Here is an 18201-nt window from a genome sequence, read left to right as displayed (position 1 = left end):
ATAGTTCAAGTTGCAACACTTAATGGACGAGCGGACAAGGGACTCAGTTCTTAATGCTGAACTCTTTGGCTTTTGTGGGGCAAGTTGCTGCTCATTATTCGAATACCTTTGGCAAGGGTATAAAGGGGGGATAAGCTTTGTGGCTGAGCGGTTAAGGGCGATGCGATGCGGTGCGGTGCGATGCGATGTGGTGGTGGGCGGGTTGGAAGGGTTGGAGTTGGGTGGGGCGAAAAAAATTAAATATAAAATGCAAAAATGGCTTTTAAGAAGCGAAAGTCGCGTTTAGCTGCGCGGCCAAAGCGCGGCCAGAGCGCGGCGCGGCTCGGTTCGGCTCCCAAGGGAGGCAGGCCACATGCCAGGTATGTGGGCAGGATGTGCTAAAAGGACATTGCTGTTGTTCATCAGGGAAGGGGTAGCGGCAGGGGCCGTGTGTGCAGTTCATCAGCGACCGTAGCAAAAGGCAGAGATCCAGCAAACAGAAAAAGGACACTCTGTCCTGCCAGTTAACCATCAAAAAATATAAAAATAAATAAAAGCAAGAAATACGAAGCGGAAAATGAGCAAAAAGTAAATGATCACGGGGCTGGCTTAGCCACGGTAAATGAAGCACGCCAAAAAGGTTCATTAAAAATAGAAATGCGAGTAGGTAAATAACGAATGCAGCTCGAGAAATGTATTCAATGAGCGCGGAGCTCCTGCCGAATGGTGTAAAATAAAGCAAACAAAAATAAGTGGGAAACGAAAACGTTTTGTGGAACATCCCCGCATGCCTGCACAGCCCTGAGCAAATTATGAACTGCCAGCACATTGCATTCTTTTGGGGGGGGCAGGCATTTCTTTAATCCATTTTTTTGTTGTTTGCCGGCTTGCACCTCTAATGAAATTTCCCTTGCCCAAGCCCAAGTTGTCCTCAAGTTGGAGTCTGTCTCTCTGTCTGTCTCTCTGTGTGTCTGACTAACTAACTAACTGGCTTGCCGCACACCCGCACCCTGCCCGCCGCCTGCCACACTCCTTTGTTTATGCAAGTGGAAATTCATTATTTTAGCGTGCATGCCGCAAATTATGCGATGAACTTTTTCACTGCCGCTGCTCCTCGGCTCACATCTGTAATTCGTGCGGTTGCAAGTGGAATACCCCTATTACAGCTATTGAGCGTGATTAAATTGTACGAGCATTTCGCACGAATTTCATGCACGGAATTAACATTCCAAATTGAATGAGCCTGGCCCGCCGCTTTGATGGTCTCTCTGGTCCCTCGCCGCTGATTGCGACTGGGGTACATTCGCTTTCACTGATTGTTTGTCATTTTGCTGGGAGTTTGTGTAGCTACAAAGTATGGGGAGTACTAAGTCATTGGATGCCACCACGGACAGGACACCATTGAATGGCAGATAACTAATAATTTAGCGTGGATTTAAATAGTCTGCGCTCAATGGTCTGTTTCAGCACAACGGATTACGGCTTAGTGCAGCTTTACCTTCCAATCATTATCATCCCATCCTCCCAGTGGAAAATCTCCGCTAGTTCCATTTATGGACTGATTACAGAGCATGCCCATGCACCCGACAATTCGGACAGACGGACCAGCTCCGATTTTAAATACGGGCCCACCAATTATTTTAAAGCTACTACCAGACAAAAAAGTGCCATGCAAAAAAAAAAAATGAAGGGAATTTCCAACCACATAACAACTGTGGGAATACATTTAAATTTTTAACGAAAATCCACTAAGAGCATTTCACACACAAACCCCCATGTACCCCAGTCGCAGTCGCACTCCCAGTCCCAGTCCCAGCTCCAACTCTCAGCGCCCATCCACCATTAACATCAACCTTAACCCGCCATACGGCGGTTCTAGGAAGGGATTTTCAGGTTAGGCAGCGGTAGAATAATATGTATACACATGTACACATGTATGTATGTATGCGAGAGTAAAACAGCAAAAAAATGTATAAAAATGTATAATAAAAATTCCCTGTTCCTTTTTGCTGTGTAACAAAATCCCGCAAACAGGCGTCGGGCACAAACAAAAAATTCGCACACGACTTTTGGCTGGTATATTAGGGTATATTGCATTCGTAAGGATCTGTGTAACAGCAGGAAGCAATCATTGATGAGCGATAATTATTTATTATTTGTGATACTCGACGCTCTCCTTCCATGCAGCAATTGTCTGACAGTAATTACAGAAAGAAAGAAAGTCCTTCTTCGATGCGAGACTGTTTTCCTTTGGCCCATTTGAGTGGCACTGTAACGCCACTCTGTAATACGAATTATCATTCTGAAGACTAAAGACTCACCATCGTCAGAGGGTATTAGCCTGAGCAGGACACGGCAATGGAATTGAACTGAATCTTTATTCCAGAAGATTTGAAACCCATGACAGCAGCCAAGTCAACGGAATTAAGTTTATTTTTATATCGCTATAATTCCGTGTTAGCCAAAAGCAAGTCTTCTTCTGGCCTAACAATTCCCATCCTCAGCTGGTTTTGCTTTTCGACCGCACAAATCTTTCCCAGATGATTCATACATGTATATATATATACATGTATTTATATTATATTATATTATACTTATGAGCATATGTAGCGGGTATCTCAATAGTCGTTATCCCCCGATTCGGGCATTGTTAATTGTTTATTTCTTTTTTTCGCTCTCTGGTACAAAATGAACATGAAGCTATTTGTTAATTCAATGAATTTATTTTACTGGTGTAGAAAAGGCCCCAACGAACCGGGGCACGGCACTGAACATTGGCCAGGCCGTGTTGCAGCACACACACACACACACAAATGCACACTGGGGCATGTCGGCAGATACTCACGCACATTGATGAACACATTACAAGATATTTTGCATATTTTATGGTTTCGAGGAGAGAAGAAGTAGCCACCACACGTACGATATCTATACATACATATGTATGTACATATGTGTGAGAGGCAATGGAGTGCAGCAGGGACAGGGACAAGGACAAGGGCAGGGACGGTGCCCGAGTGTCAGGAGGGCCAGGAGTGCAGCAGGGCAGCAGGGGAAATGAAGTCAGCTCGTGTAAAAATCTGTTTTTATGATTAATTGCCGTTCCAGTGAAAAATGAACCACGACAAGGAGGAGCAGGAGGATGAAGACACACGCAGAGAGCCTGTCCGGGTCGGGCCGAGCCGAGCCGAGCCGTTTCTGCATTTCAATTTGTATTTTCCCAGCAATTTCATTTGCACACCATTTTCATTGCTCCCCTCCACACTCCACACTCGAGACTCCCCACTGACCCCTCCCTGCCCATCGTTCTCGTTGCCAGACTTTACATTTCTCGCATTCACACTTGGCATCCGTCCGTCCGTCTGTCCGTTTGTGTGGCTCTTTCTGTCAGCAAGCATCTCTCTAGGTTTTCCCTCGTTTTTTTTTGCGCGGATTGAAAGTTTTATTTGCACGATTTAATAGTGATCCGCAGCATATATAATTATACGATAATTAATCCCTGCCTGAACGAGGGCGTAACTGAGTATTGCGCTCCCCTCACCCCACCCCACCTTACTCCTTTAGCTTTTTTAGTCTTGGACAACGTTTTAAGCTTTCCCCTGACATTTGCACCCTCCGCACACTGGCGGAAAACATATCTAGGAGGAAAGTGTTTTGTCTCTGATGGTATTGGCAACTCAGTAATCCCGGCAGATATGTATATCTGTAAATGAGATTAAAATGAAAATGGCAAAACAGACCAGACCATAGCCCCCCAAATGCTGTCAAAAATCAAAGGGTATTCAAGGAAACTCATTCCGCACGTAATAAGTATGAAAATGCAAACGGATTCCTTTTTTTATTCTTCCCAAAATTCGAGTGCATATTTCGTATATTTCTTTTCTCTCGGTGCTCTTGTTTAGTGTGTGTTGCAGCTTTTGTTGTTTTTGTTACTACTGGAAATTGGCGCGTTTATCTGACATTTGTGCATTTTGTGCACATTCGTTTCATATTACTTTAGCTTGGCTCGCTCCTTGGCTGACGAACATTGGAGTAAGGGCTCACTCTTTCTTTTCCCTGCACACAGCTTTCTATACCCTTGCAGTGACCATTTACAATTCTATATATATCTGATTAGGCATAGCCATGTCCCAGAGTTGGTCATCGCCAAACATCACTGAACAAATCGGACTATTCAAAAAAAGTTAAAAAAATATATAAATTAATCTTTAAAAATTGCACTCATTATACGTATTACACGTAACTACTTTCAGCTTCTATAGAAGCGATCTATCTACAAGGGTATATAATATAATAGTAAAACAACTGCAACTGGCATTTTTGGCGTTCCCGGCACGCGCTCACTAATTTTATTCCTTAATAAAAACCAAAGGCACAAAGCGATGGCAAATGGCTGAGTAGCGTAGATGCAGGAGGGACAGTGGAGTGCCAAGGCACTGCGCAGAGGAGGGACCGGGACAGGAACCCCAGTGGAGCACAGTGGGATAGTGGGTCCCAAGGCACAGCTGGAGCTGGAGCTGGTGCTGGGACTGGGGAAGTTCTGCACGTAGCGCTTCATCTCTCTCGGCTGCGCGCATCCATTGGCCCCATTATTGGGGGGCCCACCTTTACGGGAGGCATGGGTCTCGCTATCAAACTAGCAAAGTTCATTAAAGTGATAATTACAAAGGCCGTTAAGCGAAGGACGGACGACCAAGACGACACGAAACGGATATACGAGCTGACAGCAGCAACAGCAGCAGCAGCAATAAGAACCGGAAAAGGGTTGCCCTCGAGACTCTTAAATAATTGCACATAAATGGGGCAGGACATGGGATACTACTACTACACTCTCCCTCTCCCTTCCCCGCTCATGCTGACTAAAATTCGTTGCTTAATTTGCAGTAAATGGTGCAGAGCCGTTCCATCTGATATGTTTCGAAAATGGATACTTTCAAATCAGAAATTAGCTGCGCGATCTTCTAGAACTTTGATATCTTAGTTAAAGGGTTGCCCTTGAGAACTTTGGGGAGTATTTGGCATTGCATTCTGACTAAAATAAGTCGTTTTGTTTGCAGTAAACGGAGTAAAGGTATGTCAAATGAAGATCTCTGCGGAAGAGGGTTCTGGGGAGCGCTTCTCACTGTAATTCACTACAGTGAATTAAATTCATGTATTTAATGTTGTTTGAGTTCTTCCTTGCCGCCAATTTAATATGCCACAGAAATTCGGTCAATAATCCATTGAAATCATCTTTTAAATACATATTCAGGGGGCAATCATTGGAATCGAGGGACATATACATAAAATAGAGGCAAACAAGACTTTAAATAATCATAACCCGAGACCCAAAAAACTTTTCACAGCTGCCAACAGGCTGACGCCCATGGAGCCTAAGGAGCAGGAAAACTTTGCGGCATAAACAACAAACAACGAGTGCTACGATTTTGGTTGGTAGCGAGTGGTTTGTGAAGGGGGGAGGGGAGGGGTGGGGAGGGGAGGGGAGGGGAGGGATGTGTCAAGAAGCGGGTTGAAAGCCATAAACTACAATTGAAAGGAACAACAAAGGCATCAGCAGAAAAGGCGGCAACAGCAGCAGCAGCAGCAGCAGCGGCTTTGGGCACAAAGCAAAAAGTATATAAATAAATAAATAAATACATATGCAAAAATGCGAAAAGGATTGGGCTACAGAACAGTGAGATACTCGCACTTTGATATGCATCTAAATGGCATCATCAGGAGCAGCATCATCGCCATCGCCATCGCCAATTCTCGGGCGGAACGGGAACGGAGACGCAGCGCCAAATGTGACATCAAAAGCAAAAACAACAAGAACATATTCCAAAGATGGCAATCAGCATCGGTGCGATTGAGAAAGAAACAGAAAATAGAATAATACTCAAACGAACAAGAAAACAAAAACAACAATCTAAAGCGGAATCCAGGACATTCAAACGGGGAAGCGGTGGCAAGAAGCATGTTGGAGTCCAGCAATCAAAGCTGTGGCATAACAAAGTACGTATACCCTTGCCAATCTACAGATTTGTTCCTACAGATCTCGTCTATCTCGATGTATGTATAATAAAGGTCTAATCGTAGCCACACACATCATGGTAGTCCGATGAGGTCATACCTTTTGAAAACTTAACTATTTTCTTATGGGACGACAAAAATTTAGACAATTATTTCCAATCGGTAAATGGTAAATAATATAACGAAAAGTGATCGTACTAGAACATTATCTACAACATAATCCTAAGCAATGTCTAAACCCCTTTGGAAGAGCGTTGAAAATTTAATACAAATTCGAATACCTTCAGGAAGGGCATGCAATCGGTGGGAAAACAAAAGCAACACAATCAGACAGGACAGCCATAAGAGCGAACGGAAAAAACAGAAAATCATTTTGCGGGCATTACATTTTATTTCGCCATTCGTTTGCCGTAGCAGTAGCCGGTGCCAAAAATGAACAGTGGGTCCAAATGTTAAAGCAAATCTAATCATAAAAGATCTACAGATAGAAAGGATACCAAAGTTGTATTTTATTTTATTTATTTAATTATCGCATAACCAAATGCATCAAGTGCACTTCCCATTATCACTTTAAGTTACATTACAATTAAAAGAAAAAAAATAAATAAATAAACAAAGCAACAAAATTGAACCAACTAAAAATAAAAAAGTAAGTATTTCCATTAAAATCAAAAATTGAAAGATTATATTAAAACTAATACAACTTTCAAATACGACTATATATGTTTAGTATTAAGATACATACTAAGATTGAAATAATTTTTCTGACTTGTGCCCTAAGTATAAGTAAATCTTGTAGCACTAGGATAAAGATCAAATAAATAAATAGATACGTAAAATTACATTTACTCAAAAATGTAAACAATAAATTTATTTAATTTAATTTAAACTCTTTTCATAAGAATTGCCTTTTATTCAGTTCATCGAAATGCTGTATTAATACTCCGTATGGTTCCATAACATTAAATAATTATTCATATTTTTTAAACAATTTATTCCGGACGTATTAAAAGTTAAAAAAAAAAATGAAAAAAAAATTATTAAGTGCTACTCCTATGTAGTTCCGACCACTGTGCATCGCGCATTTTCGAATGCTTGTTCTCATCCCCATCCCTGCTCACATATTGGACGCTTTTGTGGCTTTGTAATGCAAATGTTTGGGCAACCCTGGCTGATGATAGTTTTGCTCAACTGAAGAGGGATGAAAAAGGAAAAGAATAGACAATAACAATGATGGTTGATTTGGGCAGCCGATGCTGGGGCTGGAGCCCCCAACTAACTCACTCCTATAGACATTGTAGCCACGCTCATCGGCGATGAAATACTGCGTTTGTATCAGATTGCGTCGACCTGCGATGGGCACCGAATTGTAGCCCTCCTGCACATTGATCTGCCGTTCGCCCACCCGCTTCGTGTAGAGTTTCTTATAGTTCGCCAGTCCGTTGCTCAGCACTAATCTGTAGAATCGAAATAAATATTAATCAATCTCTAGCTCCATCTGTATGGGAATGGGTGGCAGCTTACTTGTACTCTTCGGTTCCATTGGGATGTATGACGTGATAATTTTCAACAACATAAGTGGGTGTTGGTGTGGTTGTGCCAGTGGGATCTATGGGCCAGGGACGTGCAGTGGTTGCAGATATTGCTGGTGCTGCTGGAGCTGCTTCATCCAAGAAATAATCAAGATTTTCCTCTTCAAAGTCCATTTGCGGAAATACAACCAATTGATCCTCATACAATGGCCAGATTTGTTCAATAGGTGTTGTTGTTGTTGTTGTGGTTGTGGGTGGTGTTATGGTCGTAGTTTTTGTTGTTGTTGTAGTGCTTATTGGTGTTGGTGTTGTTGTTGGTGTTGTTGTTGTTGTTGTTGTGGTGGTAGTACTATCCTCTAGCGGATTGAAGTCATCACCATCCTCAATGTCACTGGGCCAAACAACCAATTGTAATTCATAGATGGGCTGACTATCGGAGGACTTCAAGTGGCGCTGCAGTTGGACCGGCTTATTATCCGTGCTACTTGCCTCCGGCACAGCAGCAGCAGCAGCAGCCACCACCTCATCGTGGCAGCCTAACGAGTCCATTGTCGCCGCATCGAGAGTCAATTTGCAGTCGATGCGTTGCCTGTCCATCTCAATTGTGGAACTCAACTGGTCCTGCTTCGGGCCCTTGTTCACCTCCTCGACTGGTGCTGCCTGGACAGAGCTCTTGGCCAGGATTAGTGTCGCCAGCATGATGGCCAGTGGCAGGACGAGCCATATTCTGTTTGATGTCATGACTGCGGGCACTTTTCTTTGCCGTCTCTTGCTGCCAAAAGGCTCAGACTTGTATTTATACGAATCGAAAAAGCTTCAGTCTGACTGCAACTGCAACTGCAGCACCGACTGCAGCATCGACTGCATCATCGATTTAATCAACAGCACTTTAGACACCAGAAACATTTTATTCTCTCATTGTTATAATACCGTTATGCGGCGAGCGGAGAAATGGGAACAGCGAACGAGACAGAGAGAGAGAGAGAGGGGGGGGGGGGCCAACGGAATGAAAGAGGATCAAAATAAGCTTCGCCTCTGCTTAACCCTTCAGTGGGTCACTGGGCCTGCATCCCACCCACTAAAAGTTATTCTCATCGAAACATTTCCTAACAATATCGACTGGTTCGATTGCAAATTTAAGAGTTTTTATTCATTCAATTTGTTGTGCACTTAAATAACTTCACTGTTAAATATTTGTTTGGTCATTTTCAGGTAATTGAAATGAATATATAAAAACTGAAACCCATTCTATTTTTGTCATTTAAAAGAAAATAAAAGAGATTAAGAGAAAGTTATCTTAACACTCCGCCACTAGATTTCTTTACGAAATCTCTCTTATTATGAAATATAACATGAATTCTGAATGTCCCTATTTAATTTGTAAGCTTACTAACGAGACGCGTCTTAAATTTGAGCTTAGAGAACAATAGTTAATCAACAAATATCAGATATACGAATTATTATTATTATTATTTTCATTATTAATAAGTCTTGTATATAATATTGTTTATATTTTCATTTTACGTACTACAACGTTTTTGTATGCTTGGCCTTTGCGAGGGTTAAAATGTATTTTACAATCCTGAAAGATGATGAAAATCAGACAATAAAGATGTGAGAGGGGCTCAGGTGCAGGATTGTTATAAAGTTTATAATTGTTTCGTTGTATGTGGGTGTGTGTGTGTGTGTGTGCTTGTGTGGGTTTTCGTGCCTTTATTTTGTTTTTGTATTGATGAAAGTTCATTGGCTTCTTTTATAGATGGGGATCTTATCAGACAAATACGATTTCCTGCATCAAATTGATTCTGACCGAGTACTTGTGGGAGCATTTCGTAGAGAGAGATAGATAGAAAGAGAGAAATACTAACCAAAGACACTTACTGGCATTCCTTATGACCCTTCACCTTCTGTTGGCAGTCCCGTCAAAGGGATTCATTATTTGTCCTATTTCATTCTAGTTTTTTATTTATTGCTCTCCTATTTTTTCTTTTTCTTTTTTTGGTCATTTGAAGTACGTCATTTATAATGAGATTTTCCAAGTTGAACAAAATACGAGTACTTGGTGAATGGTGGATGGTGGATGGTGGAGTGGTGGCGGTGATGGGAGGGGCAAGGCAAGCAGTGGTCGGTCGCAGCTGCAGCGCAATTCGCGGAGCAGCGACACTGATGCCAACGCTGGCATTGGCTCTGCTGTTGATGATGATGATGATGACGCAGCAGGGACAGCGGCAGCGGGAACGGGAGGGCGATGAGGATCAAGCTTTTGATGCTCCGCACTTTAAAGTTTTCTGTAACCGAAGGGAATCTTATGGAATTATACAAATAAAAAAATCTCATAATCTCTCTCATAAAAGCATTAAACTTCACCTTTTTAAGCAGCTGTCGGGTCAAAGGAACCAAGGTATTGGATATAACCAGGGAATTTCTGCCTCAGAAATTAATTATGACGGTGCCAAAAATGTCCACATTTTGAAAGCTATCTGAATCTTAGTTGCTGCAGTTAGATACAAATCAATTACTCCAAATCGGTGAGCAGTTTAATCTGAATTAGGGTATCCTTTAGTCCGTTCATGTATCATATTGTGTTTTCTTCTGATTGCTCGTCTTCTTCTACTTTCTTCGTTTATCTGGCGCTTCTTCTTCTGCATCTTCTTGTGTCTTTTTGTTGCTGTCGTGTGTCATAAAAGATACTTTATTTTGTGAGGTATTTTTAAGCTTGATTCTCTTAAGACCGGTTCAACGCCTCTTCCCGTTTGCCGCTTCGGCAACTGAATTTGAATCGCTCGGATGCCTCTGTGTCGGTATTTTCTGGTTTGATTTTTAATTTTTAATATTTTTTTTTTTTTTGGCATTTTCAAGGGCAGTCTGCAATATCAATTTGTAACGAGATTTTTAATTCAATTTCTATTTAATTGAAGGAAAGCCAAAGCGAAACTAACACACAGACACAGCATGGGGAGGGTGGGGCGAGTCTTTAATGTGCAATTTGTCAAAAACTTTTTTGATTTATGAGTCCACAACGGCAGCGGCAACAACAGAAACAACAACAACAGCGATGGGACATCGAGAACAGCAAGCGGCTGTCAAACAAGTTGTCCCAGTCCATTTTGGCCCTGCCGCTACCCGCACCCATAACCCCGCATGGAACCAAAGAAAATTGAAAATCTCTCACACAAATTTCCATGCAAACGAAACATTCCCCCCTTGATCCTCGCCCTGTTCCTGTTTCGTTATATTTTCTTCCTTCCTTCTTTTCTGTTTTTTTTTTTTGGGTACAAGTTTAATTTGATTTGATTTTTTGGTGAATGCCGCTGGACAAGGCCCCAAGGCAATTTGTCAAGGATACACTCGTACATATGTATGTACATACATACATACATACATACATACATATGTATGCATGTATGTACAATCTGTATCCCAGATTATGACATAGTAGCCGTATACCGCCGAGTAGCTTAATCCAATTTAAATTTGTCAATATTCAAGATTATTTTCAATCTAATTTAAGTTTTTTTTTTAATTTCTAAGCCAGCCAATAGGGAAATATTTTCATAATAAATCCTAACTTTTTTTTTTAATTTCTAAGACAGCCAATAGGGAAATATTTTCATAATAAATGCAATTAATTTATCTAAATTAAATTCTGTTAATTGGTGAATAATTAAGTTAAGCCTGAAATACGTGCATACATACATATGTATGTATTTATATGTACTGATGTACGTATGTATGTACGTATACTTTAAAAAGAATAGGAGAGAGATTTTACTAATAACGCAGCTTTATTTATGCATTTGCTCGGACTCAGCCATTCTATTTAAGTGTTTAAATTAATCAATACAAAACTAGAAATTAAACCAAAATAACAATAATTTCTCGCGCTATTTTTAGTAGTTAATAAAATATAAGAAACTGTTTATGGAATTTGTTGGCGGATTAAATATTTCTTACTGGAAGTGGTCCTTCAAATTATGGCAAATGTTAATTTTGTTTATTTAATTTTTTTATATATGTTCATATGTATGCGTGAGTACCCTTGTGATTAAATACACAAAATTTAAGCTTAAATCTACCCGTTTGAGAGTGTCTGCCATACTGTCGGCTGCACTTGTACTTGGCATGTGGCTTTCATCGAAAATAATCTTCAAATTAAATTGGCTTTGGGGCAACAACATAATTCCACACCCTATGCACTAATATCCTATTACCGAATTATTTCCAGAGTCTTATGTGATTGCACTAATGAAGAAAGCTCTGACAAAGTTTGCTGAAGGAGCAAAAGTCGTGATTTCAACAAAACAGCTCAAGTTCCATTGTTCCTAGCTGCTTGCTGCCTGCTGCCTGCTGCCTGCTTCCTGCTGCAACATCGCAAAGCAAGTGCAACAAGGTGAAGCTAACCTGCTGAAGCTGAAAATGAAACTGAAGGAGCTCCAATGTCAAGAGGAATTATTTTTAGCCAATGGCAAGTACTCAGAGGCGGGCTGGGGTTGGATGCTTCTTTCCTTAGATCTAATTTTAATACGCAGCTTGTGTCAGGGGGCCAAAGGGTAGGATTCAATGGCCTTCGATAACAATGAAGCATTTGAGTAAATAATTCTGCATTGAATTATTTTGGGAAAATTGATATCGCCATCAGGGCCAAAGCTTTGTCCTTGTTGCCCTAACGATGTGTGTATTAATTTTCGTAGATAGTTTCAAGTGTCTATTTATATTCATCAATTTGTGTGTGCATCTCCCATGCTCTTACTTTAACACTAAACCTCTGCCGAATATGCCTGTATATTTTTTATAAATACATCCAAGAGAACAGCACTCGATATTAACATTTGACCCACTTTTTGTGTGGATTCAAGTTCTGAGCACTTAAAGAACTTATAAAGAGCAATTAAAATTCTGGCCAAAGCAGGTTCCATTCCATTAACCGCACCCCAATAAATATATGAAAAAAAAACAGAGCGAATATCATAAAACCTTTTCAAATCTGTTACCAGAGAAATCATATATAAGAAGATGCCGATTCGAGGCTGAGATCAAAGCGAAATCAAGTGAGGAACGCAGCAAAGGAGATCGGAAAAGATTACAAGAAAACTGAAACTTAAATCAAAGATATACAAATACTCAGAGGGGACATCATGGAAGGTGCAATGAGTCTGAGATTCCTTATCCTGATGGCTGTGGTATGTGTGGTCGTGGCACAGACTGCAACGACAAAGGAACCCATGAGAACCACCACAGGGAAGCCGAGAAATGACGCCAAGGAGACCACAGACCGTCGTGATAAACGTCAATTGGTAAGTGGAATTGGGAAGTATACTCGTAGCTAGGGATATACGGGGAGCACAAGGTGCTCCACAAGCTTTTCCACAATTCTGGGAAACTATCTGTCCAGCCAGAAAGATGTCTAAAAAAGGAAGTAAAGCGTTTCCTTCCGATACGATTTTTTGTATGCACTTGAATAGACTTTTTGGGACTGCCACATACGATTACCAGTACCTGGATGCTTCGATGTTGCTACTCTAATTACCGTAATGCCATAAATAAATAGTGAATATTCTTGTGCCATCCGTAGTACAATGCCTGGTTTGCTTCTCCATTGCAGGGCAGCCATGTTGGTGCCGCCGCCAGCAGCAGCGGCAGCAACTTTCCCATCTTCTACGATGGCGTCAATGTGAATCCTCCCCTGCAGCCCCTGCAGCCACTGCAGCCGCTGCCACCACTGCAGCAGTTGCAACCTCTGCAGCAGCTGCAACCCCTGCAGCAGCTGCAGCCGATCACCGTGGTGCAACCAGGCAATGTCCAGGGCCAGCCGCAGTCGGGCTGGTTGCCCAATTTCGGACAGAACTTTGGGCAGAATCTGCCCATCATTGGCACCCTGGTGGGCGGTCTGCCCAACCTGATCAGCAGCCTGGGTCTGGGCAACCTCAACGGCGGCTTCGGCACACTGGGCGGCATCAATCTGGGCCAACTTGGCCTGGGCGGCCTCACCCCAGTGGTGGCGACACCCGTACCCATCGCCGGTGTCCCCTCCAATCAGCAGTGCCCCCTCACCCAGAAGCTCAGCTGTCGCTGCGAGCCACTCATCCAGCTGCCCGGCCAGAAGCCCAACTCTCAGCTCCGTGGACCCCAGACCCAGACCCAATCGCAGTCCCAGTCGCAGTCCCAGTCGCAGCTGGTGCGGATCCTCAGGCAGAATGTGCGCGGCAACGATGATGGATCCCAGGAGCTGCGTGTCATCCTCAGCAGCGGGCATGTGGTCTATCAGCGAACGGCCAAGGACCTCGGCCAGAGTGGCTACTTCGCCATGAGGCTACAGTCGGGGCGGTACTTCAACATTTACTACAGTGTCAACGACAAGGAGTACACGGTGAGGGCCGATGTCAAGGATGCGCCACCCAGCTCCGATTTCGATGAGGAGCTCAGTGGACAGATCTGATACGGATCCACGGCGGGGCTTATCGATGAGTAGGATGAGTGAGGAGGAATTAGAGGAGCGTTTCCAATCCTTCTTCGAATCAACAGTTTCCCCTCCCCGCATCGCACTGCCACAAAACTCCCTTAAAAAGTATATAAAATATTTTTTATTTTTTTTTTTGAACCACTTAAACTATAAAAAACTAGCCGAAAATAAAATACACAACAATGAAACACATTTGTGGAAATTGCACCGCTGGGGATTGAAGTTGCCAAAGACAAACATTTATGGGCCAGGAGCAGGGCATAAAGTTTTGTGGATGTTGTTTTTTATTGCCGCAGTTGGAGAACGAACCCCTTCAGCTGCTGCCAGTCGCTGGCCGGGCTAATCTGCCCTGAGTTGACAGTCTGAAAAGGACTTTGGCAAAAAGAACTCCTTAATATGTAATTACAGCAGGGAGGAAGGCAGGAAGCTGGGGCCCTCCTCGCTGGCTGCCACCAGTTGAACCTCCTGTGACAGACAGTGGCTCAAAGACCTCAATCTGTGAATGGCCAAATGGAAATCAAGCAGTAAAATGCAACCCCACCCACCATCCACTCATCCACTCATCCACTCCTCTTTCAGCTGAGAGCTTTGCCGAGCGGATGCAACTCGAGCGAGGAGGATAAGTTCTGCAATGAGCCGGGAACAGGATGACCGGGAAATGGAAACTGCAGGATACTGCTCGGAACAGCATGATGGGGCCAAAAGCCTCGGCAAAGCGATATAAAATTAAAAGTTCGCCTTTGTACTTCGCTTTCGGCGACTTCAGACAAAACTCTGCACAGCATTTTGTAGCATTCGTGGCGTAACCAAGGGAAAAACTTGATAAGAGGCTGCACCCAGCTCCGCCTAAGGGTTACATTTCAGCAGAACAATGCTCCGAGTTAGATTTACATATTTATTCTTTTGCTAACATCATTTACGGGGGGCTACTGGTAATTTTTGCATTTTCAAAACAATAACGTCGAAGATGTCGAAACAAAGCAAAGGTGCAGTCGATCACGCCGCCCAAGGATTGACAGCCTTGGAAATACTCCACATTATGGGTGGCACTCCCTCCTGGGCGAACACATTGAACAGCACCCATTCGATGGCTCCCTTTCTGCCCTCGGCCAGCTGCTTGAGATCCTCACTGTGGAGTCGCAGGCCCAGTTTCTTGAGCACGCGATACGAGAAGACTTCCCAGATCTGGAGTCGCCGCGAAAAGCTGCTGACAGATGGATAGAACTCGAGCTTCATGAACGGGCAGATCTTCTTCACGATCTCTGCCACGGGGCGCACGTCGGAGTAGATGTCCCGGCGCGTACGCCAGTTCAGGGTGATGCCCTCGCTCGCCAGCCATTGTCCCAGCTGAAGTTGCTCACTGCAGGTCAGTTCACGGATGCTGCCCATGGCGCTCACGAACAGTCGATTAACTGCAACTAATCCTTCATCTAAAACATCTTTGGTTTGGCCGAAATGTTTTCAATGGAAACGAAACGAAACGATTCTTCTCTTGAGCAACTAATACACAATTTTGGCTTTTATTTATTTTACTTATTTCTGAAACGATGTGTGTCTGATGAACGTCAAAACTGTTGTGACTGTTGTGCCTGTTTCACAAACAGTGCAAAGGCAGGCTGTCATGGAATACTAGATGGAAGGTATTTCAGCATTTCACTGTGTAGCAAGGAACGAAGCGACTCCAGGCCAGGCTGGCTCTGATTCGACAGTATGCGTGTACAGTGTACACTGTACAGCTGCTTTTTTTGTTTATTTTAGTATTCCTAGTGCTACAAAGTTATGCCTTATAATTAATGCACTAGTCACAGCACTTCAGTAAGATTAATTAGTAAATTAAATTGAATATTTCCTTTAGCTAATTTTGAATATATGTATTTATATGATGGCTTTTTGCTTAATTACAATATATACCTACACATTTGCTTAAATTTAAATTCCTCCTTAGCACAATAAATTTCTTAATTTTATTTTTAAATTTTTGTTTTTGTTTTAATTAAGGTTTCTTAAATGTAGAGTTAAAATTGTCCTGAATTTGCATGTGTCTGCAGTGGCTTTTAAGCTGTTCGGTAGCTGGTGCCATAGGCGAACAGTGTAAAGGAAAAAATGTCTTTCGGAGCTAGCTATGTAGTGTGTACTTAAGATATACCATAGTGTATTTGTTCTCCGTGATGCAGTTGACCTTAGCATGGCTAACAAATATGTTGGCTCTTTCTTGGTTATAATTTTGTGCAAAGTATAAATGCTCGCGAGTCAATCCATTTGGTTAAACCTATCCCCAAAAATGCTGCCTGCATGAGTGGGTTTATGGTCCCTCCTTCTATATAAAACACATATACTCGTAATATTGCTCACAACTGCTAACACAGTTTGTTCTAGCAATTTTCAAGCAACTAAGAGACGAATATTTTAAAGAACAAGCCCAGATTACTTGCATTATGCTTAATTTGTTTTTCGGGTAAGTTAGTAATTACGACCGTCTTCAGATTTGGTTTGGTCTATCCATAGTCCGTTATTAAGTGTCCAACTGCTTATGTTTGCTAGTTCCCTATTCCCTATGTCTAGGTGTGTAAAACTATAGTTTATTAATATTTGTGTCGATGTTCTGAGCTTCTGTCCAATTGTGTCGTGTGTATTTCAGCATGGCAAAGCGTTGAAAAATTGTAAGCTAGAAGTTATTAATCAAAGTGAGCAGATCTGGGAGAAACTAATCCTCCTTGTCCGAATGCACACGATTTGGAAAAAAGTCTAATTTTCTAGTACATTATGTGTAGACATTTGGAGCAACAACAATCGCTCATAGCTCGCAGTACAGCAGCACATATTGAAAACTATCACTCAAAAACATTTAAATGACGAGAATATTATGCTAATGAATGAAAAAGGGAAGTGCCGAAGTGTAATCGGACACCTCGCTGTAAGTCGGCCAGATCGGTTATATGGCAGCTATATGAAATAGAGCCAATGCCAACCACAGTGCACTGGGAAGGCAATCGTTGGCAATCGTTGGACTCAGTCGATATTCAAATATTTAAGGTATGTATGTTCGTTATCCCCCCCGCCCCCAATTATCCCCTAATCACTGCGCTCTCTGTGTGCAACTTTTATTGCCGCACTCTCTCTTAAATATGGCAAAACCTAAGCTCTCCGCTCTGCTAACCGCTTCCTCAACTAATTCACCCAACTGTGGCATGTAAAAGCTGCTGTTTGTTGTTGTTGGAGCAGAGCACAACCGCATTGCTCTATGCACACGAAAGTTTTTTTCACAATTCATAAATGGGCCCAGGACACAGGACACAGGACCGTACCGGACCGGACCGGACCGGAATGGAGTAAACCGGACGGGACAGGATGGTAGCCTGCACCACTCTGCAAATCGTCAAACCCAAAACTTTCAAAACTCCCTTTTAAACTTCCGCATTCTTCTGTAGTCCCCTCTGCCACTGTGCCCCTCTGCCCCTGGCAGCCCACTTCCGCCTCATTGGTTATGCCAATTGGGGGAAAATTCCCAGGCAGCAACAATTGAAATTGCCGGACTCGTTGTCGGGTCCTGCCTGGAGTTTGCCATTTGATGGAACTTTAAGCTGTACAGCAGAGCAGAGCAGAGCTTCCCCTTTTTCGACAGCATCCAACAGCCAGCGGTAATTACATATTACCAGATGACTGCCATTAAATGCCCCCCAATGCCACTGCCACTGCCACTGCCACTGCCACTGCCACACTGTGGAGAGCTTAAAGCTGGCACAGAAGTATCTTTAAGTGGTGCCGAGTTGCACCACGCATCATTAAATCGACTGAATGCTCCACATTTGGTTCGGTTTGCCGACTGCACGGACCGCGGGGATCCAGCATCCATTAGCAGATATGACCAGACGGGTCCAGAGACACAGACCCGCCGCAACCGCAGACCGACGTGAGTGACCAGCCAGGCTCGTGACTAGACAGACACGGTCTACCCCCCTCCTGGCAGCACCAACATTAATGCCAACACCACTGGCCCCACGCCGGATGACCTATGGCAGCGTGACTCCTCCGAAAAACTGCCGCATTGTGTGGCCAAAAGGCGAAACCGCAACCTGGAACGCGGACAGGCCAGAGTCCGTGAATCAGAAACAGAGAACCGCCTAAGCTGGGAGCTGCAATGGAGCTGCAATGGAGCCCCAGAGCCTATTGGCAACGGATGCGAATCGAGAGCGGAAAGTGTGGCAGGTAGCAGCTGTG

The 18201-nt window shown here is 43.1% G+C and overlaps 2 protein-coding genes across 2 annotated transcripts; one reads left to right on the top strand and one right to left on the bottom strand.

Annotated features, from left to right (window-relative positions):
• Nucleotides 1-6976: 6976 nt before the first annotated feature.
• Nucleotides 6977-8264, bottom strand: LOC111068719 (mucin-17). The gene is made up of 3 exons (XM_022358405.2): nucleotides 7516-8264; nucleotides 7276-7448; nucleotides 6977-7182 (listed from the first exon to the last, which is right to left on the bottom strand). Exons 1-3 carry the CDS (start codon nucleotides 8262-8264, stop codon nucleotides 7109-7111), a joined length of 996 nt encoding a protein of 331 aa, XP_022214097.2. The 3' UTR covers nucleotides 6977-7108.
• A 4337-nt stretch (nucleotides 8265-12601) lies between these two features.
• LOC111068717 lies at nucleotides 12602-14070 on the top strand. Its single transcript, XM_022358402.2, has 2 exons — nucleotides 12602-12817; nucleotides 13126-14070. Exons 1-2 carry the CDS (start codon nucleotides 12659-12661, stop codon nucleotides 13957-13959), a joined length of 993 nt encoding a protein of 330 aa, XP_022214094.2. The 5' UTR covers nucleotides 12602-12658; the 3' UTR covers nucleotides 13960-14070.
• The last annotated feature ends 4131 nt before the right edge of the window (nucleotides 14071-18201 follow it).

Source organism: Drosophila obscura, unplaced genomic scaffold (assembly GCF_018151105.1).
Source record: "Drosophila obscura isolate BZ-5 IFL unplaced genomic scaffold, ASM1815110v1 contig_73, whole genome shotgun sequence".
Taxonomy (NCBI): domain Eukaryota; kingdom Metazoa; phylum Arthropoda; class Insecta; order Diptera; family Drosophilidae; genus Drosophila; species Drosophila obscura.
Note: the sequence above shows the minus strand (reverse complement) of the source record. Positions and strands in the feature narration are given on the sequence as shown.